The following is a 22,644-nucleotide window of genomic DNA, read 5'->3' on the forward strand; positions in this document are numbered from 1 at the left end:
ATATTATGTGAGCTGTTCAGACTCCCAACACAGGTTCACCTTCATGCTATGACTACTGTGGGATGGGTTATATCACTGATGTTATCTCAGGGAAAATAAACCCTATCTGATGTGGTAGCTGTAGTCTTGAGGACTAGAACTGGCCTATGGGTCACAATATCCCCTAGGTAATCAGCTGGATGGCTTTGTTCCATGAAGCAGGTGCTACTAATAAGCACACAAAAATAATGCTAAATTAAGTAACATAACAAAACAATGCATTGTCCATAAAACCCATGACCCTCTGGGCTCAATGAATGCAAAACACTTTATTTGAGGTTATGATTGAACAGCTACAGCAAACTGCAGAATGACTCCAAAATCCAGTTACCAGTAGAGGAAGATTTGCCTTCTGAGTGTGCATATATAAAGGTATTTTTTTTGTTTTGGTCTAATTTTTTCAGATGTAATACCATCTGACTTTTGAAACCAGAGTATGATCATGTTTCCTCCAAAATTTGGCAGAAACCTTCAAGACAGACTGATATTTGATTGAGCAGAATAATATCTGTGGCAGTAGTACAACAAGGCTGCTAAATAAAATTATGGGAATAATAACTTTGGGAGTTATTTTTGAAATTTAGTCAATGAAATGAGATTACCATATGCAGTGGGCTGACTCTGGCTGGATGCCAGGCACCCACCAAAGCTTCTCTATCACTCCCCTCCCCAACTGGACAGGGGAGAGAAAATATAATAATGGGTCATATCGTTAAAGCCAGAAAGAAAAGGGAAAAAAGCTTTTTCCTTTAAACCTGTGGTTACTAAATGAAATTGTGTATTTTGGTGCATTATTTGGCTTAAATTCAGACTAATTTTTATACCATCCCAGTTCTGATTTCTTCACCAGCCTGCATCCTCCAGATTAAATAGAAGCTCATATTATGAGGTTTTGCTTAAGGTTATACAATCTGAGCCCCAATCTGAGTTCAGATTGCATTTTTTTTCAATTTACTATTCTTCATTTAACTACTTAACTGCAAAAAAAAGGTCTTCCACCCATGTTCTCTTCCCTTGGCTTCCTCTGCTTAACTGATGTGTTCTTCCCTTCAGTCCTTCTAGGTCCTAGCTAATCCCCTGAGCAGACAGAAATGGGGAAGCTGCCAGAGACTCCAGAGAATTGCCAGGACTCATTCAGCATGAGCTACTGGAGCAGCATTTTGAAGAATCCCAGCAATATATGCTTGCCTATTGAAAATAGCTTCTTTTAAGTGCAAAATCTTATTTATTTTTATTTATTCAGCAATAATCTTTGGGAAGGGAAAGGAGTATTTTTGTGTGAATTGCATATATAAGTTTAAATATCTTGTTCCAGTGTGGAACAGGAAAAACATATCATGCTGTAGTTACTTATCAGAACCTGTTAAGGAAAGAGAAAGAGAAAGAGAAAGAGAAAGAGAAAGAGAAAGAGAAAGAGAAAGAGAAAGAGAAAGAGAAAGAGAAAGAGAAAGAGAAAGAGTATAGATTTGTAGAGAGTACTGAAATTTGGTAGGCCCTTCAGACCTAAGGAAAGATAAGCCTCAGGGAAAGGCTAGATATGCCTATATTTCTTTAATTGGTTTCTAATGTGTTTTCTTTGAAGTGGCTCTGTACTAAATAAAGATTCCATTTCAAGAAATTTGTTTGGTCATAGTGTCAACCACTGTCATTGATTTCTGGGAGAGAAGAGTAAGTCAAACCTTCAAAATTAGTCATAGTATTCTGGGACTGTAGCTAAGAACATTGTTTGGGGCTGAGAGTGTCCCAAATTTTTCCAAGAGTTATTTGATCTGTACTGTATATGTATATTGATATTTTGACCTTGGCCAACACTGAGGTTGGCCTCAGCCATGCCTGTCTGCATAAGATGTGCCTTCCCCATCTGCACTACACCAAAGCCTCTGTACTATACCAAAGTAACCCCTACAGCAATTTTTTTTATTTTATGAAGCTGTTAAGGTTCTGCCCTCTGACAACACAGCTCTTCCAGCTATATCCTTGTTTGCAGGAAACAAAGTGGATAAAAAAGAGGCAGAAAATAGGAACAATGGACTGTGGTTGATGGGAAGCATCTTCATCACTTCTCTCCAGCAAGGGCAGCAAAGAAGAATCATTGAGCCAATGTCTGCACATCTCTCTCACTTCTGCTCCACTCTTCAAGAGGAGCTTTGCACTTCTTCCTCAAGAGGTACCTGACCAGTGATGGTTCAGTCATTCAACCAAAGTTTGTGCAATGTTTCTTAGCTAAAGTTAGAATAAAACATAGCTGCTGTTCTTTCACACCAATGTTTCCACTGCAAAAAAAAATATATACCCAGGTAAGAGGAGAAATAAATAAAATAATAGTGTCTTGGCATTATTTTTTGTCAGAATTATAGAAAAGCATTTAATAAAAAAATTAGTTGCAAAATAATTCTTCTTTAATTTGACAGTTAAAATTAGATAAATATAATTTCACAAATGAGAGATTTTAAAAGTTACAATAGTTAAAAAAATTATCTGCAATAAATTGCAGCTCACTAAATCAATGCAAATGGTCATTTACTGAAGGAAAATACTACCTTGTGTTACCACTTGGTAAAGGAAAAGCAAAACCTTTCTTAATATTCATTGAATCATTAAATAAATAGATTACCTATATTAATAACATAGAGCCTCCAAAACAGCTAGAATGAAAACAGAATTCATAGAACAGCAACACTCAGCCTAGGTATGATTCTCATGAAAAAAAAAAAAAAAAAAAAAAAAAAAAAAGAAAAAAGAAAAAGAAAAACAACCTGAAAATAAGAATAATATAGTACTATTGTTCTGTTCACTATCAATGAAACCCTAAATATGTCTTTTCCCCTATTTGTCTGTAGCTTATGTAACAAGAAGCAGTGTAATACGCTAGACATAAGTGCAGAATCATGCAGCCTATCTAGGCTTTCTGTTTCTTTCTGAAAACCAGAATGAGGGGATAAAAATCCCAAATGGCTTATTATTTATTACACCCAACAGAAGCAGTGCCACTAAATGTATGAGTTTTTTTGTGCAAGAGGAAGGACTGGTTGCCCTGATGCCAGCAGAGGGAGCATAGAGCATTGCTTTTTGTGGGCTTCAAACCTGCAAGGAGAGCTTTGTCCTTTCCTGTTCCAATTTTTCCCCCCAATTAAATGTTTTTAAAAATCAATGATCGCACATTCCGTGCTAAAAGCAACTTTTTATGCATCACAAATACAGCTGTGGGGTAACACAGGTAACTCTGGAACACCAAGGAATACACAGGTAGGGATGAGACACAAGATATCCCAGGGCACGGTGGCTCAATTGTGCAATAAAAATGTATCTTCAAATCACCCACACTTAGGGGCACAACACGTGCTGAGGCACAGCAGGCACTGCACAGGGGGGAGATGCTGCTCTGCAAAGGGCATGTTTGTGCACATCTGCATGTCCAACACACCTGTGCCCAACCAGTAGGGAAGGGGTGTGACCTGGGCGTTGGGAGAAGTAATTAGCTAATGAGCCTTATCTTCCTGTTGTTACCCAGGTAAAACTTCCATGTGTCTGAAGCCAAGAAACTGCAGAACTTGTGAGGATGAAACACGTGATGTCTGCGCTGCTTGCACAGCTGACAGCAGCAGGGCCTGCTCACCCCTGACTCCAGACTGGGGAAAAATCTGTGCTAAGCCCTTCTATGCAATAGAAGATCCATACAAAGGACTCCCGAAAACTTAAAGACAGAGACAATTCAGGCCTTTTCTTTTCCTCATGATTCTCATTATTGGATTCTCACAAAATAGGATCCCACTTTGCCATGCCTTCAAAGGAACTCTTGTTAAAGCAAACAGCAGCACTCAGCATCTTGCAGGTTTTATTCCCAAGTGAAAATGTAGCAGACAGACACATTCCTTGGCTCCCTGACTCTCCCTAAAAGAGTTTCGAACCATAAAGCTTCCAGAATCAGATTTTCATAAGTTGAAGCCTAAGGTTGTAGAGGATCTTCTCATGCACAGTTACAATTGCATATGTATAGCTGCCTTTTGTACATACAAATGGAGACTGTGTGCTATGCATGTCTCAAAGGAATCTAGACAGCTATACAAAAACACACATGAGTCTCAGTTTTTATTTTATGAGGTGAATTAAGTGAAGGGGGAAGAAAAAGGCGATGGGAAAAAGATGAAATTCAGACCTCATCAAAGTGAAGGGTAGTTTTCCTATAGACTTCAAAAGATTCAAAACTTCATCTGTTACATTTATGTCCTACTGAACCCAGAGATATGCTCAGAAACAGGTTTCAACCTCAATTCATTTGGCAGCCCAACTTCTTCCTGGTTGAATGGTGGAAGCACTGACAAGAATCTCAAAAGAAAATTTTACTGTGATCTAAATCAGTAGTTCCCAATTTTTTTCTGGCTGTCTGGGCAAATACCTCCTTTTAAGAGCCACTGAGAGCCTTCTACCCCTGCACTTACAACTCATAGCCCAGGCTAGAGTGTTTATGGAGTTCTCCATTGGGCTGGCATGCAAACTAGTACCATGTTTCCCAGAAACTATGAATTTTCTTTGTAATTAATTCCCAAGGTGCTCCTGCAGCTACTCCCAGCAGCAGGTTACAAGCTGGACAAATTGAGTTTGCAGGCTGTATTTAGCCTATACCTTGCAGAATGGGTGTTTTTCCTCCAAGTTCACACTGTTTACACCAATCTGACTAAGGAACATTAACTGTCTTTCAACAGTGGCTTACATCTTTCTTTTGAGAAGAGGAGTGGGGGGATATGAGGAAAAAGTTGCCCTCCTGTTGTCAGATTTAACCTTGGTCTATGCAAGCCCAACCTCGCTGACACTGCTGGACTTATGAACTGACTAAAATCCTGGCCACACTAAATTTGATGGCAAAGCTCCCTTTGACTTTATTAGAGCCTAGATTTCACAACAAGTGTTGAGGAGTGTGACTGCAAGACTGAGGCAAAGGCAAAGCAAAAGCAAGAACAGTTTTCTCACTGCAATCCAGAGAAAATGCATGGCTCTCCAGGGCAATAAGCCAAGCAATAAAAATTATAGGCAAATAAATGAATAAATTAAATGGATGCCCTCTTCAGACAGTTACTAGTTCTTGGCACTTTTTTCTCCCATCTTGTCATTACAGACACCTGCCCAGCTGCACTTTCTTCACACTTGGCTGCCCAGCTAAGCTTCTCTGTCAGCCTTGCTGTCACTCCTCTTTCAGCACATGATGTCAGCTTTCCTGCCATCTTGATGTCACTTTTTCATAGGGCAGGATTCACAGGCTTAGATCACAACCTGTTTCTACATCTGAAGAAAAATATTTGTCATACTTGCTTCTCATCCCCCATTAAAAGTGAGCTTAGCTAAGTAGGAAAAGCCTGTCAGGGAACTATTGACATTGAGCTTCTCTCTTCCAGCAGTATCCCAAAACACTGGATTTTTTCTTCTGCCTATGCAAAGAGATAAGAAGAATTGAGAAGTGAAGGATTCAGCTCTGCTAGGGAATAAACACACATATTCTGTAAAGGTTTTCAAGCACTCTTCTCCATGTAGGCCAGTGAACAGCAAAGGTTTTGGTCTTAATTATTGTTTGGTTGTGGGATTCTTTTTCTCCACTGATCTAGTGGCTAAGCAATCATTTTGCACTGCTAGGCAAAGGCAATAGCAAACTTGCTAACTGGGCATTTTTATACTGCTCCCCAGCACAAGAGTCACACCTCAAAGCTCCCCAAGGTGGCAGATTCTAAAATACCATTCATTTCAACAGCAAAATATTGCTACAATCACTGTGTTAGCAGGCTTTAGGTTAGTTGGTATAATGTGACATATGAGAATGTGTAATTCTTGGTCACAGTAAAGGAAAGTAAGAAAACAGGTTTTCACAGCAAAAGCTTTCCATCACGGGTTCTCTTTGCAAGACATGGATAACCTCTGACTTCCATATGGTGCTGAATTCTCAGAGGATGAAAGTGAGCAATGGTAAATCACCCCAGATGAGTATCTCCTCCTCAACATAATAAGCAGTTTATGTATCCGGCTGCAAAAGTGTTCTAGGAAGTTGCCAAACAGGAAGGAGATCCTTGCCTGGAGTAATTTGCAAGCTAAAGGCTGAATCCTACCAAAGCATCTGGTCTGAGGTTTTGAACAGCTTTTACTCCCATAAGATTTCAAAAGATATTTAGGAGGGCCATGTCTTACAGCATGCTGTAAGGTTTGGCTAAAACTGCCTGCAAACTAGTCTCAGGCATTTAGCAAGTCTATGTTACCTTAGCCTTTAAACTACAGCAGAAATGTGCTGTGGACACATAAACTGAAACTACACCCACAAGGATTAAATTATATTAACAGACATACAAACATGTCATATTGCAAGTGAAAGACAGACACCAACAATACTCACAAAATTTAAAAAATATGCAAATCTTCCTTCCTATGGTCTGACCTACCAGTGCAATGTCATTAAATTAATGGGTTAATGTGAACTGTGCAGATCACAGACTTAAATCTGCTGTCACACACTCCCTTCTCATGCCCATTTTTTTCAATTAAATACCCTCTGGCCACCTTTAAGCCAACAGTGATATTCTTTATATCTTGTCAGTAGGTGTCATGATAAAGAAATAAGAACATATATCACATGTTATGTAAGGAGAATTTAATGCTGCTGCATATAAACCAGGTATTTCTTTTTTGCCTTGATATTCACAGACCCCAAACCTCCACAAAAGTTTGATTTTCTCCTTACTTCATCCTCCAGCTTTTCTTTTTTTTTTTTTTTAAGAGTTACATTTCTGGCTAGACTACAATGTTTTAGTCACAGTGTACGGACATTGCAGAACATTGCAAGGAATATTTGACCCCTGCTTTTTGTTTCCTAAGTGTATCATCAGTTCCAAGCACTGAATATATTGGCAGAATTGGGCATTGCTAAACAGCAACACTAAGTCTTACAGATCTGTATTTTAGTTAGTTAGCATGCACTAACTACCTCATGTGATGGCAGGAAATGACAGCTCCAAGGCTGAAATCAGATCCAGGCAGGTGGGCTCCTAAAGGGGGTTGGTGCAAACACAAATGTTGGCCTGTGTGGACCCAGCTGCAGCAACAGAGCCTGAGGTTGCAGAGGCCTTAGGAGAAAACTGCAGTTGTATTTAAAATGCAATGCATCCAACACATTACTATGCACACACATCATATATGATGTATCACACGTGGTGATGCATCAATACTTCCTGCATCAGTTAGCTAAGGGCACTAAATAAAGTACAGAGGTACAGACTTGCCTGCAATGAGACACAACCGTAATTCTCAAGTTCAGAGTATTTTTCCCCTAAACAAAATGATGGGCTAAGTCCATGAAATCTTTTTGGACTCCAGGATACAGAGTTCCTGTGAAAGAGAAGAATCAGTGAACAGCTTTCCCTTGCAAACCACGCAGATCACTTCCCTTGCTCTAAGGAAGACAACGGATGAGTTACCCCAGTCATTGGAGCAGATGCAGAAACCAGTGGAAATGAGGAGATAAAAGTCAATGCTCAAGGATTGGCTAATAGAGAAAGAAGCGTTGTAATTGCAAAATCACTCAAACTGCTTTGCCAGACTTCGACATGCTTGATTTCCTGTGCTTAAATAATTTTTAGGCTTAAAAAAAAAAAAAGGGGGGGGGGGGGGGGAGGGCGGGGAGAGAGGGAGGGGAAGTGCAGAAAAATAACCAGCTGTTCCTTGTATAGTGCAGGAAACATGTATGATTTATTGCTTTAAGGTTATTTCTGAAGGGGCTGCCTGTGGCAGCCGGAGTGCCGGAGAAGTCACTGAGGCCTGTCCACTTGAAGGGCTCAAACTGTTTCCTGAACAGCCCTTCTTCACTCGTCACCTCCGACAGCTCCCATTGACAACGTGTGACCGGGGCCCCGGAGTGTTTTAAAGCCGCGGGGGGCCGGCCCGGACAATGGGGCTGTCAATTACCTTTTCCCCCGCCGTGAAAGGGGCCGGCGAACAATGTGCGGCCGGCGGGGGGCTGTGCCCCGCTCCGAGCCGCCGCCCCCGCCGCCACCAGGGGCCGGAGGTGCCGCCCGGACAGCCCGGGCTGCCCCGCATCCCCCCCGCCACCCCGCAGCCATCCCCATCCCCATCGTCATCCTGACCGCCATCGCCTCTCCCTATCCCCATCCCCATCCATCCCCATCGCCGTTCCCCATCCCCATCTCCTCATCCCCATCCTCATCCTCATCCCCATCCCCTCATCCCCATGCTCATCCCCATCCCCTCATCCCCATGCTCATCCCCATCCCCTCATCCCCATCTCCATCCCCTCATCCCCATCCCCATCGCCGATCCCCATCCCCTCATCCTCATCCCCTCATCCTCATCCCCTCATCCCCATCTCCATCGCCGTTCCCCATCCCCACACCTCCATCCCCTCATCCCCATCCCCTCATCCCCATCCCCTCATCCCCATCCCCTCATCCCCGTCCCCATGCCCTCATCCCCATCTCCATCCCCTCATCCCCATCCCCATCGCCGCTCCCCACCCCGCTCCCGGGGGGAACGCCCAGGCTGCGCTACCTAGATTGTGCCTTTAAAAACTTCCTGTGTGCCTTGATGGCTTGCTGAGAGGACTGTCCATCATACAGGCGCTTTGTCTGGCAGTCACTGCCATTTGAATTTGACTGACTGAGGAAGCCCGAGTTATTTGTAAAGAACAACAAGGCTTTTCATTCATAATTTCAGTGGGGGGACAGGGTGCTAATGACTGAGCTTGAATAACCAGGGAATGCGGTATTCAAGGCAGGAAGAAGCCCAACTGGCTGCCAAATGAGAGGAAGGGAGGGGAGGGGGATGTAGGTGAAAGTGCTTGTGTGAAAAGGCAAACAATGAAATCGGGATCACACGCATGTATACAAATACAAATCAGGTTCTCAAAAGGTGAGACAGGCAAAGACAGAAGCAGGAAGGAGAGTGGAGGAAATTCCTGTTTCTATTTCATTGACTTGCCTTCAGAATCGGCTTCTGCAATGCTAAATCCGAGAGGGTCTCAGCAAAAGGCAGCTCTCTTCCCTTCCGTCGCCCTCTCACCACAGAGAAAATGTTTTCCCTCTCCTAGTCCTTTTCACTGCCGAAAAAATCCTTGGGTTTGAAGTTGGGAATGAATGAAAATTTTGCCTTTGCATCTTAAGCTCCAGCTTAACCTGAAAGTACTGCTACTAGCCCGGGCTGTGGCTCAGCACCTACCATCTATACATACAATATTACATATTGACCATCTTATTTAGAATATATTTACATATATTGTCTAAGTCTGCAAAGACTTTGTCTTCAGAGAAGTGAGACTTCACCTGATGCAAAAACTATTCAATTAAATAAAGGCTGTTGCCTTTATTTCTATTGACTACATTGGGATTTCGAATAAGGAATTAACAGAAATTTTCTTAGCTAAAATGGATTTTATAGAGCCATAATTTGTGTTCCTGTGGAGAAAACAAATCTACAGAGATAAGAAAGAAAATGGAAATTGAACAGCACATACTTGGGAAAACACAACTGCTTTGACACAACGTAAACCATCAGAACTGGATATAATTTATGCCAATTTGAATTGTGTTGTGAGTAAGCAACAATAAGAAAACTTAAAATATGTTAAACAGTTTAAACACTTAACCTCAAGAATGAAGGAAGTTTTCCAGTGGGCTTATTTTGCAAGCTTGTTCTGTCAGATGCAGTGGATTTATTGTCTATGTAACGCAATTTCCAATGCTTCCTTTAACTTTCATTAATTAGAACACCATCCTAGGAGCTGCTCTGGACAGCTGGATTCCCTCCCTGGCCTGGAGCACATAAGACTTTCACTTAGGCTCCAGAAGGAGTCAGGGAGGAGCAGCTCCAATATCCAGCTTCTCTGTTGATTTCTGTCTTTGTATTTATGGAACTTTTGAAAGAAATAGGCCTACTTAAAAAACAGGAAAAGATGATTACAAAACCACAAATGAGATAGGAGTAACTACACCAGATGCAGAGATGGAAAGTTTAGAGGAACTCTTTAATCAAGGGGTGGGAGTGGATGCTCCTGCAGAGATAACCTTGTTTAGATAATCAAATATTTTGTCCTCTTCCCTCTCAAAGTACGATAATTGTCTAACAGTTCATACCTTTTTAAAGTGTTCCGATTCTATCAGACACAGATTCTGAAATTTTGGTTGTGCAGAAAGACTCTGGAGGTCAGAAGGAAACATCTTGGGCCTCCATGGGAAGCCTCATGTACACAGCACAGAGTCTGGATGGGGACCTGAGAGTTCTAGTTTTTGCTTTTGAGATAAATTATCTTTCTTTCTTCCCTGTTTTTTCTCACCTCTAAAATGGGAAGTGACATCTCCTGAAAACTAGTTTGAGATCTGTGGAGAAAACTGTGATAAAATATCCAGCATTTTAATTATTGTCATTGATATTGCTATTATAACCAGGAAAGAAAAAGACAGTACAGATCTGAGAGCAGGATCAGGGTATTTCACAATATTTTATATATTTTTTTTTAATTGATGTAACCATATAAACATATTTATTTTGATTGTGTTCTGATTTTCAGTCAAGTGATGGGGAAACACCAGTTTTTATTTCCCTTTTTGTACAAAATTCATTAGTCTTCAGGAAATTATTCTGTCCTGCATCCATCACCTCTGCTTTCAGGATGTGCCTGTATGCTTGTATGCTTGTACTCAGATGAATACAAATCTTTCACAACTGAGGAAAATAATCTCAGTAAATAGTATAAACATGATACTTTTTTTAAACATTTGCTCTATCTGCTTCCTTTTGTTTACAGCAAAATCTGTAAGTCTGACTTGTACATAAGCCTTGACTGACTTTCAAGATTTATGTTACCAATTGCTAATCTCTAGGAGTATTTTTTGAATTCCAGTCTCCAATGCAGAAAAACACCTTGTGCTCTGGGAGCAGAGTGGCCATCACAGCATGGAGGTCCTTGCACTTCCGAGAAGAGCAGGCTTCTTCCAACTCCACTGCTCACAGAACCCAAGATATTAATTTACCTTTCTACTACATTGCAGTTTAGAGCTAGTTCAGGTATCTCTACATCAGTGGTTTTCTAACTGTGAACTGTAAATTCCTATGAAACACTTCTAAATGGAAGGTCTCATAATTCACAGTTTTCTAAAAAAAGTCTGTGCTTCTCTTATGGTTTTCTTTCTCTTCTAAAGCATGGAAAAAGTCTACAGACAAAAAATTTGAAAACTACTGCTGCAAACCACAGCAGAGATGTGATAAGTCTCTTCATAAAACCTGATTTCAAATTTCCCATAACTTCTAACATTGACCTCTTCTATTCTTCTGAGTCACTTTAATCCTAGGTCAACACATAAATGTCTGCATCCTGCTACAAAATATTTTGGGAATTCCCAAACCAGCGCTTATTAACATTTTAATAGGCAATCAGTTGATTTTGCATAAAATTCTAGTATAGTCAAGCCCAGTGTTATCTAACTTCTAACTGAATGAATCTAGGAAGTGCAGTGTTTCAAACACTAACAGACAAGGTCTGTGCTGTCATTCTCATGATTACTTCTACCCAAAAAATCAAAAATATTAGGACAAATACCCTACCAAAAACAAATACACCACATACACCATAAAAAGCCTGCTATAATACCAGCTTAGAAAATAAACTTCACTTAGTCACAATCCATGCCAAATTGTCCCACTTATGAACATTTGGTCTCAAGGTATTTGAGAAGAGAGAATTAATTATAAAATGCATTGTATAAGCTAGAAAGGTTTATAAAGTTGAATTCAAAAAAACCAGTGCTGATTTTATCAAGGACACAAATATAACCAAATAACATTGAATGACACATCAAAGAGCATACTAGCTTTATTAGAACAATTTACATGCAAAAGCTCCACATTATATTACAAGTACTGAATGTATGTATCCTTCAGTATAATTTCAGAAGGATCAGGAAAGGGATTTGTTTATTCTTTAAGTTTACATAAGTATATTTGGTGTTCAACAAGAAAATATCCCTCTGGCAACTGTCCCTCTAAACACTGGGGCAATCACCAAATGGGATAAAGTTACACAGGATCTGGCCTATACTGCATTTAAGGAAGGTGTCTATCATGAGCTAGATCTGAAAAGAGTAGTTTAATCAGAGAAGATCTGGTCATCACTAAAAGCAGGAGGCTAAACCTGTGAGCAGCTGCAGAGCTTGTGCATTCCAAACCAGAGTGGCAGATATCAGTTCTTTCACAAGTAACAGTGCTGATCCTTGTCCCACCAGCCTGTGTTCCTAAAACACAATGTTCATTTCCCCCCTCTTGTCAGGGAAGAAGATTCCAGGATTTCCTTCAGGTAAACTACAACAAAAATTGAAAAAACCGAACTAACAGTACTGAGACAAGGACCTAATTTTCTTCATAAATACATCCATCTGTTTATAGTGCAGTGTGTTTGACTTCTCTGTTTCTCTCTATGATTTATCTAAGTGGCCTTATCAGCCTGAGAACCTCAGTGAAATATCAGTAGGCAAAAACAGCCTTACACCTTTAAAAAGCTCTAGAATTCCTTTATGCACTTCAGCTTATTCGGAGTCACAAACACGGAAGATAATCAATTAGAGGTTTACGTTTCAACGGAACTTCTGGGCATTAGAAGCAATGTGCAGCCAAACTTAGTCCTTTTAGGATGTGCAGAATCAATATTCACACATTATTGCATTAACTCATGAGATAATGCACGAAATGTTCTCAAAGTCAGCAAAGTACTGCACTTTGATTCCATTGCAGGAAGAATTCCTCATGAATGAATTTCCCCCCCTTTTCAAAGTAAAAGGGGAAACCACTAGTTTTCAGGTCCTGGCCTGAAAATTGAAACAAGTAAAAACTTGTGGGACAATTTCAGGAAGCAGAGAAGTTTCAGCTGTTTCAGATGGGTGCTTGTCATGTCATACACTTTTCAAATGTAGGTGGCCCATTTTTCACCTGAAGCCACTGGAATTGCTTCATGAATAGCTTCATGTATCATGAATACACAACACCTATACACATATACATATACACATATAAATATACACATATACGTGTATGGTGGCGTGTACAAATATGTATATATACACACAACAGTTACATTTCTCTGATTAGAATAAACTCGGGAATTTAATCTCAAAAAACAAGGTCTGCTTGGGTTAAAAGAAAAAAAAAATGCAGTGGTTAGAGCAAACCACTAGGGGAAACATAATCACATGCATTAAGCCATTCTCCACGACAAGAAATGTGAGTGATACATGTAATCCTCCAAAAGCTGTTTCCACGGTACCATCAGATTAAAAACCTGAGAAATCAGTGTCAAGGTTCCAACATGAACACACATGAACACGCACAAAAAAGAGCACAATTTTTTTTGCAGATTTGTGCACTCTTTATGGTTTACGTTTGTGCCAGCACACAAATCTTTGCAAGTCTAAAGCTTCTTTTTCAAACTCATCAGGATGCTGTATTTTGGGGGGGTTTGCTGGCTTTATTTTTGGAGCTTTTCTTTCTTCTTTTGAGCTATAACACATTGATGCTTCACCATTTCACACGCATGACTGGCTCTGTGAATAAAAATAGCTTTGCTTCACTGTTTTCAGATCTGTCTTTGAGACTACTCTCTGTATTAAGTGTTACACCTGTAGTTGAGAACTGGTGTGGGAATTAATGATGGCACTACTGACCGAGGGATTTTAGAATGGTGTTATGAACTTTCCGGTTTAAAACACTGTTGATGTACTCAATATAAACGACGATAAATAATTTAACAGGCCTTTCCCATGTGTATAGGTTTGCACAAAAAGCTTTTAACTTACTTTTGGCTTTGCTTTTTGGGAGGAAGCGATTCTTGTCATCTGCAGTGAGGGGAATATTGTGTTTTCTGTTTCCTGGATATTTTAACCCATACTAGTCTCTCACGGTTGTACATCCTGGATTGCCTTGCTGACACCGAGCGCGCAGCCTACACAGGGCACATCTCCGAGGATGCTCATGTGCACCATGTGCATCATGCCCGGTGGATCTCACAGAGACGCCAGGCCGCTGGGTGCCCCGTCCCGCGGGGCAGCTCCGGGCAGGCCCGCGGAGAAGCTCCGGCGCCGGGGCCGCTGCCCCGCGGAGCCGCCCGGACCCGCCGCCCCCGCCCCGGCGCCGCGCTCCCTCTGCCGGGCACAGCGCAGCCCCGGGGGAACCCGGCCCCACCGGGCTGCGGCTCCAGCCCGGGGGCAGCCCCCGCCCCGGCGGGACAGAGGGGGTCGGACGGTGCGGGGAGGGGACGGACGGCTCGCCGCAGCAGTTCTGTGCGGGCTAGGCAGCGATGGAACCCGCCTGAAAGGAAAGAAGCGAGCCCCGCTTAACTCCGGCTGACCTTACTGTCACCCAAGTATGGAAAAGTTTGTAGGTTCAGAATAGTACTGTGGAAGAACGGATACTTGTGTGTAAAACCAGGAAAACCCGAAGGTCACCCATGCGAGACACAGCCCTCATTTTTTTACACGTTTTTATGGGGAATGACCACCCCCTCCACAGAGCGGTGACCAGCAGGTGTAGGAGAGGAAGTGCCTGCGAAATCGCCTCGAGTAGCAGAGGGCTGGTTGGGCTCTGCAGCGAGGGCTGTCCATGTGAACAGCGCAGCGACTGCTGCCTTGCACACGGTGTGTATTTTAGGCAGTGCCACACGCGACACGGGAACACTGGTGCTCGGTGCTCGCCTGCCTGGGGACAGAGGTGCGCGGACAGATACGCGGCGGCGCAGGATGCCCGCGGCCAACCAGCCACAGCGCTTCCAGCTCGTACCAAAGGGACCGAGCTGTGGCCGTGTCAGGAAACGCCCAGAAGACAAACAGTCACGTTCGTGAGCTGCTCGCAGACCGTGTCCCCCGCGCGGATGGCAACTAAAATAAAGTTGGGAGGGGGGCGCAGGGGGAAGTTTGCAGGGGTTTTTTAACTTCCTATAAAAAACCCCACAGCTCCAGGCCCCCCCGCAGAGGCGAGGGGACCCCGCTGGTGGCAGGGACGCGGCGCTCCCCGCCGGCAGGCGCCCGAGGCGCGGGACCTGCCGCCCGCAGCGCTGCGCTGCGCTGCGCGCCCCGCGGGCCCCGCTCCGCGCTCCCGCCCGGGCACGGGGGCGCCCTCCGCGCCGCCTAATCGCATTAATCCGCGGGACAATGCCCCAAGTAATCACCCTTCCTGCTCTCCTGCTCCCTGCGCGGCCGGCGACCGGCGGCTGCAAAGGGCGAAGCGGGGGAGGGGAGGGGCAGAAAGTGTAAACTTTTATTCCACTCGGTTAAGAAAAACGAGTGGGAGGCAATGGGGAGCACTTAGACACAGGTCTCCCGAACGCCAGCAGCGGCGGCGGGGAGAGCGCGCCTTCCTCCCCGCGAGAAGCGAGTTCCCCTCGGTTTTCCTGCAAACCTATCGCCGCCTGCCTCTGAGTAAATACACGAGCACAAAAGCAACCCCGAGCGGCGTGAGACCGCGCACGGAGCAGCCTCCCGTGAGCACAGGCTGCGGCGGGGCCCCGGGAGCGCGGCCGCCGCTCGCCCCGCGCAGCGCAGCGCAGGGAGCGCCGCGGACGGGCCGGGAACGGGAACGGGGCCGGGCAGCCAGGCTGGCTCGGCGGCCGCAGCGCTGCCCTTTTGAATGCCTCCCGCAGCTCAGAGTGCTGGCAGGGCGCTGGGAGCGCCAGTGAATGTAGCCCCGCAGAGCCAATGAGCTGGGACCGGATGCGATATATCCTCTGGGACAACAACTGCTCTGTTCCTCCTCAGATCCACATGACGCCATTTACTGCTGCTTTTGCAGAGAGATCACCCTACCTCCTCCGGAAAGAAAAAGAGAGAGAGGGAGAGAGCGAGCGAGCAGAAAAACGCCGAGCCCCTACAGCTCAGATCTCAAATCTTCCTCCTCCTCCTCCTCCACCTCCTCCAAACACACAACAACAACCACCACCACAAATCCGCTGCGCTCCCAAAACACCTCCCCGATTGCAAACCACAGAACTGCCTGCAACACACACACGCTCGCAGAGGGAGCGAGAAAGCTAAGAGGGAGAGAGGGGAGAGGAGCCTGCAGCAAGCAGCTTCTCAGCAGAACGGCTACATTGCACAAGCTGCTTTTTTGGAGGAGCTCAGTGGAAGAAAGCTCTGGGATTTTATTTTAGATCCACTTTATTTTGTTTTCTTTGACTTTTCCCTTTCCTCTTGATCAATTTGCAACAGCAACAACAAAAAAAAAAAAAAAGTGACTTGGTGTTGGCGATTCGGCCTCCTGTTCATTGAGGAAAAAAAAAAAAAAAGGAAAGTGTGTGTGTTTTAAGACTGAGTGATCTCTTTTTAGGAGCAAAGAAAACCCACCCCGATCCGGAGAGGTGTTTTGATTGTTATTACAGTATATACACGCACACACGTATAATCGACCTGGGGAGAGGCACCAACTTTGCTCTGGACTTTTTTTTTTTTTTTTTCATGGTGATCATTCTTACTCTAATTTGCAAGTTGGACTAAAGCAGAGTTTGGAAAAGAATTTTTTTTTGCTTTAGGGCTGGATTTATTTGCAAACCGCAGGAAGAAGAAAATACAAGCGAGAGAGGGGTTTGGTGCAGCGCCGCGATCACGGTGAGAGCCTTTTCCTTCTTTGCAAAACAAGCTTTTCAGTAACCTCCTTCTCCCCCCCCCCCCCCCCCCCCCCACCCTTGGTTGCTCCAAGAAAACTCGTGGAAATGTTTGAGGCCGATCCCTTTTCCATTCGTACAGGTTCTCCCTCTCCCCCCCTTCCCTTCTCCTTCCTTTCTCAGAGAGGAGCTGGAGGTGGGATTTCGGAGCGGTTTCTCCGCGGGGAGGGGTGGGGGGAGCTCGGCGGGGTTTGCGGGGTGCCCCGGGGGTGCGGAAGGCTGCGCGGGGGGCGGAGGGCTGCGCGGGCGCCCCGGAACGCCCGGGAGCTGCCGGTGGAGCGGGGGGTGCGCCTGGAGGAGCCGCAGCTCCGGCGTGTCCCGGTGCCGCGGGGAGCCGGGCGCGGGAGGTGCTGCCGCTCCTGCCTCGCTGGGCACGCGTGGGTTTCCGACGATCCCCGGGGGAGGCGAAGGGAGGGCGCAGCGGGCTTAGGGAGCGGCGGGGCTGTTCGTGCCCAGGTTCTGGGCGAGAAGGGGCAACCCACCTTCCAGTGCGTGATTTACGCCTGTCTGTAGTGGCGTCAGGAGATTCGTGCCATTCGGAAGTGAGTGCACGTCTGGTACAAGTATATGTGTGTGTGTCTATGTATGTGTGTACGCTCAGATACTTCTCCTGTGATGAAATTAATTCGATCTGTAAGACGAGAAAAGTCCTTCCCTAGGTTCTTCTGTGCACAGGGCATGTGTGGAGGAAAGGAAAACCCATAATTTTTACTTTTTTTACTTTTTTTTTTCTTTTTTTTCTTGGTAGGCATACTTTGTGACAAACCCCTTCCCCATTAAAAAAAAAGAAAATGCTGCTGGTGTTTTCAGCAAGCTATTTGTGTGTCCCTTTGCCCCACCCCGATGGTAAAGTCCCTTTTGCCCTAATCCATAGTCTGATCACACACTCGGCCCTTAATGGGGGTTTCAAAGCACTTTGAAAGAAGAGGAGGTGGTTGGTGTGTGTGCGGTGGGAATGGGGGTGGGGGTGCCTTGTACAGGCTCCGGCCACTAAACAGAAATTCACAGGCAGAGGACTTCTCCCCCTTAGGCTTCGCCCTTCCCCGGCCAGCCGTACACGGGTTTTTTCCACAGCACGCAAGAAGCCCCTCGCGTTTTAAGCCTCCCCAAACGTGCCGAACGTGAAACCCGTCCCCCCTCGATTACCCTTTTGCCAAGCCCAGCTAAGAAAAGTTAGCAATCTTGGCACTTGAGCTCGGTGAGAGTGGACTTTGGCTCTTAGAAGTGGGGAATCGTGTTATCACACACATGCACACACAAAAAGGCAAATCTGCTTCTCTTGCTCTTGGCGGATGCAAAGGGGAGAAGTGCTCCGTCAGAGGAGGGAGAGATGTGCCCTCCCGTAAGGATTTTCAGGCAAATGTAGGTTTGCAAATAAATGTGCTGGTTCTTTGCACCCTGTCCTGCTAGCGGATCTATCAAGGGGAGAAAAAAACGGGGAGCACCCGGCTCGGCCTGATGCTCCACTGGAAATACCTCCTGGGTCCCTCCGGGCTGGGGCGGAGCGGGGCGGGCTGAAGGTCAGGCAATTTGCAGAATATGCGTAAAATAAGAGGAGCTTTTCCAGCGGCTGGCTTTGTGAAGTTGAATGGGTGCTTAGGGCAAGGCGAGAGGGGGTAATCTGCCTTTTGCCCAGCTGTCCCGGAGGTGTTGTCTGAACCGTCTGCAGGGCGCCTGGCACTTCCCGGGAGGGGAAGCTCCTTTAGCATCTCCTGGGGGAGGGCAGGGGGGAAGAGTTAAAAGGAAGCGCGGGTTTGACTTTCTGATAAGGCGGCTGGAGCAGCCCCCTCCCACCTCCCGGCCCGGAGGATGTCTCCTGGTTATCTCCAGGTTGTCTGCACTCTCCGGCGGGCGAGGGGCTGTCGCCTCCCACCTGCTGCGCGCCCCCCGCCCGGGATGGAGCTGGAGGCGGGGAGGGAAGCGGACACAAGAGGCTGCTTTTCCAGCTCCCACCTTGGCGTCTGAGGGGGCTCCGCCAGCGATCCCGGGGTCGTCTGAAGCGCCTTCAGGTCAGGGTCAGCTCCGCTTTTGCAGTGGGTTGTCGTTTCTGGAGAGGCAGGGGCTGATCCGCAGGACTCTGTAGGCTGGCTGGGGCTGGTGGAAACCTGGACGTGGAGGAGAGATAGGGCTGCCAATTCCTCTCAAGAATGGGGAAAGCATTTTATTTTCTATTATTTTTTTATCTCCAGATAGTTTCAGAGGAGGTGCTTAGGCTGTTGGTTGAAACTTTTGGTATGGCAGAGGTTTTAATTTAAAAAAGAAAAAAGAAACGCAATGCTTCAAGCCAAGTTTGCAAGACTTTTTTTTTTTTTTTTTTGAGGGGGGGGGGTGGGGGCGAGGGGGGCGGGAGGCAAGGGAGTAAATGAACACCGTAACATACATCCTGTGTCCAAAACCAGGATTTGGCGATATTTAAAATAAGCGATCACTCTTAAAAGCTGGAGATTTGTCTCCATGTATTTTTTTTTTTTTTAAAGAAAAAATACTTTAAGGAGGAGAGCCAGGAGTTAAAAGGTTAAATGTCTTTCATTGATGTTAGAATAAAGACAGTGCCTTGAGATACTCTTTGTTAAACTGTTTGGCTATATTTTATTATACTGCAGTACAGTATTATTGTTGGTAACTGATGTGTACTGAGTAACACTATGGTGCTCTTTCTAGGTATAATTGAAGACATTGTGTGGTCCTTGTAACAAGTTTGGTTCCTACTTGGGCTTTAATTGCAAAATATTGTTCTGGATTTTTGTATAGGTAATTGGATTTTGGAGCCACTTTAAGATATGATAAAGGCAAAACAAATATTAACTAATTTAGACAGCAGTACTTGAAACTTGTGCATATTTGTGTGTGGTAGTTATTTACAAGTTCTCTTCTTCTGTGTCTTTTACTGGGTTTTCATTTAAATTCTAAAGCCTGCCAATCTACTTTGTAGTTAACGTCCTTTCAAGTAATATTCACAATCAAGTAAACTTCTTGGATGCTGGCAGTATTTGATTATGTTATACATGCCTCTACCCCACAAGCCACTCTTGATAATATTTACAATTTGAAATGTAGTCTATGGAATTTTTTACACATTAAAAGAAAAAACCGAAAACAAACCTAAACAACTGTGGTAGCATTGCTTTTGTAGTATTGAGCCTTAAAATAACAATCACAGTGGTGTGCACCAGTATGACACACATTAAATACTGGAGAGAGATATTTTTACTTATGCTGTTGAAGTTTTTGGTAGCACTAACTCATTTAATGTCTAACCTCAAACATTTTATTGCTATTTAGTGTTTTTCTTGGGACCATTGGTATTAAACTAAAATTTCCTATTTACATCATGTAAAGTTTAATGTTTAAAGAGACTAGCCTACCAAAATATTATCCAGTTTTAAACAAAATTGGAGAATTATATGTCTGTCATCAGCAGGTCACATTACACTTGCTAAATACTCACAGGATAGTTTGTTTTTTGTTGGTTTTTTTTTTTAGTATAAGGTTTTCAGTAGCCTGATGTGAAGTGTCACTTCAAGTGGCTGAAATGTAATCACTTTAAAAGCCATGGTCTAACCAGAAGATGGCCTGGGAAGCCTCAGTTAGCAGGAGTAATACCTAGGCTTTCCAGAGCCACCAGTTAAGCTGCATGGTCCTAGGAAAGAATCCCCTTAAGCTCTCCACAGCAGTAGGCAGGACAGGCCAAGGGAAGTGCACTCAGCTGACCGGTGCCTGTGCTTGTCCCAGATGCGACTCCTTTTATTAATGGCTGATGCATTACTCGATTGTCTGCGGTGCTGTGGGGTCCTGCAGGCTTGAAAGGCTGCTGGAGAGAGCATGAGATGTGTTGCAATAGTGAATCCTCTCTTTGTTGCTCCAGGATTTCAGATGTGTTCTAAGCCTGGCGGGGTGAGCAAGCTTCCGGGCCGCGATGGATTCTCAGCAGGGCAGTGGGTCGCAGCCCTTGCTGCAGGCTCGGCGTGACGGCGGGAGACCGCACGGGGAGCCCGACCTGCGGGATGTGCTGATGCAGCCGGTGCACGTCTTGTCCTTGGACCAGATCAGAGCCATCCGAAACACAAATGAATACACAGAGGGACCTACGGTGGCTCCGCGGCCGGGGGTCAAGTCTTCTCCTCGGGTGGCAACCCAACCCAAACATGAAAGGCCCCATGGCTTGCCTGAGCATCGTCATTTTAGCCGGATCCAGCACACACAAACGCACGCGTCTCCTCGAGCGCCTCTGTCCCGATCCATCAGCACAGTCAGCACGGGCTCACGGAGCAGTACGAGGACAAGTACGAGCAGTAATTCCTCAGAGCAGAGACTTCTAGGATCATCTTCTGGGCCAGTTGCTGATGGGATAGTCCGGATGCAGCCCAAGTCTGAGCTCAAGGCGAGTGAGCTGAAGCCACTGAGCAAAGAAGACTTGGGAGCACACAGCTACAGGTGTGAGGACTGTGGAAAGTGTAAGTGTAAGGAGTGCACTTATCCAAGGACCCTCCCCTCATGCTGGATCTGTGACAAGCAGTGTCTTTGCTCAGCCCAGAACGTGGTTGATTACGGGACTTGCGTTTGCTGTGTGAAGGGCCTCTTCTATCACTGCTCTAACGATGACGAGGACAACTGTGCTGACAACCCCTGCTCCTGCAGCCAGTCACATTGCTGCACTAGGTGGTCCGCCATGGGTGTAGTGTCCCTCTTTCTGCCTTGCTTGTGGTGTTACCTACCAGCCAAGGGCTGCCTTAAGTTGTGCCAGGGCTGTTACGACCGGATAAATCGGCCTGGGTGCCGCTGTAAGCACTCCAACACCGTTTGCTGCAAAGTTCCCAGCGTACCCCCCAGGAACTTTGAAAAGCCAACATAGCATCATTAGCCAGAATACTAAAGTAACAAGGGTTATTATTTTAACGTACATATGCAACCAACTAAGCAGCTATGGTCTTGGCACTGTAGTAGAAGGGTTGGGGATGTACCTTGCTGTTTGCAGTGAAATGCTTTTCTGTGTGTGTGCCATCTTAACTGATACGCTTGTTAGAATCCAGCTAGTGGCATACAGGGGGAAAAAAAAAGGGATGCAGTACATTGTGACCCACATATTGCATAAGCTAAAGCAACACAGACACTCCTAGGCAACTCTATTGTTTGTGAATAGTACTTGCAAAATTTGTAAATTAGCAAATGACTCCCTTTTTTTTCATTGTTTTCTGCCAGAGATAATGTGCTATATTTTTGTATATACAATAATATTTTCAACTGTGAAAAGTAAGTGCTGTCATAAGACATGGCACAGTCACAAAATATTATACTAATATGTTGTACATTCGGAAGAATGTGAATCAATCAGTATGTTTTTAGATTGTATTTTGTCTTACGGAAACCTTCTATTACAAGACTTTGATTTCCCTTTGGACTTCATGTATATTGTACAGTTACAGTAAAATTCAGCCTTTATTTTCTAATTTTTTTCAACATATTGTTTAGTGTAAAGAATATTTATTTGAAGTTTTATTATTTTATAAAAAGAAATATTTATTTTAAGAGGCATCTTACAAATGTCACCCCTTTTTATGAGGACGTCATAGTTGCTGCAAATAAGGGGTGAACGATGCATATGTTCACTATAAAATAGAAAATATATTAACGTTTGAAATTAAACTGGGCTACTTGTCATTTTTTCCCCCCATTTATTGTTTTGAGTTGGGAGAATTGATACTTCCAATTGTAAACTTCACAGTACTATAGTCACAGTGAGCCTAATGTGAAACCAAAAAGAGACTTTTTAAGTGTATTCTTTTGTTCTTGTTTACTTCTTCACCTGAAAACAATGCAGGAATTTTGCTCCCTTCCTTTGCACAAATGTCCCATATGCTGTTCCTGCAACAGAGAAGGAAAATGAACATAGGAAAATACATTAATTCATTCCAGACTAGGACTAA

At 44.6% G+C, this 22,644-nt stretch overlaps 1 protein-coding gene and 1 long non-coding RNA gene across 5 annotated transcripts; both read left to right on the top strand.

Moving 5' to 3' along the window:
- Window positions 1-311: 311 nt before the first annotated feature.
- LOC306805996 lies at window positions 312-4,851 on the top strand. The gene is made up of 3 exons (XR_013775355.1): window positions 312-411; window positions 1,978-2,206; window positions 3,551-4,851. It is a non-coding gene; the product is annotated as an uncharacterized lncRNA (long non-coding RNA).
- A 10,962-nt stretch (window positions 4,852-15,813) lies between these two features.
- SPRY2 (sprouty RTK signaling antagonist 2) lies at window positions 15,814-22,363 on the top strand. Of its 4 annotated transcripts, none has more exons than XM_079315927.1 (2): window positions 15,814-16,664; window positions 20,586-22,363. In XM_079315927.1, the coding sequence occupies exon 2, from the start codon at window positions 20,637-20,639 to the stop codon at window positions 21,570-21,572; it is 936 nt and encodes a 311-aa protein (XP_079172053.1). In that variant the 5' UTR covers window positions 15,814-16,664; window positions 20,586-20,636; the 3' UTR covers window positions 21,573-22,363. The 4 variants fall into 4 exon arrangements, with proteins under 4 accessions (XP_079172053.1, XP_079172055.1, XP_079172056.1 ...); XM_079315929.1 differs by lacking the exon at window positions 15,814-16,664 and adding an exon at window positions 16,737-16,856; XM_079315930.1 differs by lacking the exon at window positions 15,814-16,664 and adding an exon at window positions 16,899-17,262.
- The last annotated feature ends 281 nt before the right edge of the window (window positions 22,364-22,644 follow it).

Source organism: Erithacus rubecula (assembly GCF_903797595.1).
Source record: "Erithacus rubecula genome assembly, chromosome: 1".
Classification (NCBI taxonomy): domain Eukaryota; kingdom Metazoa; phylum Chordata; class Aves; order Passeriformes; family Muscicapidae; genus Erithacus; species Erithacus rubecula.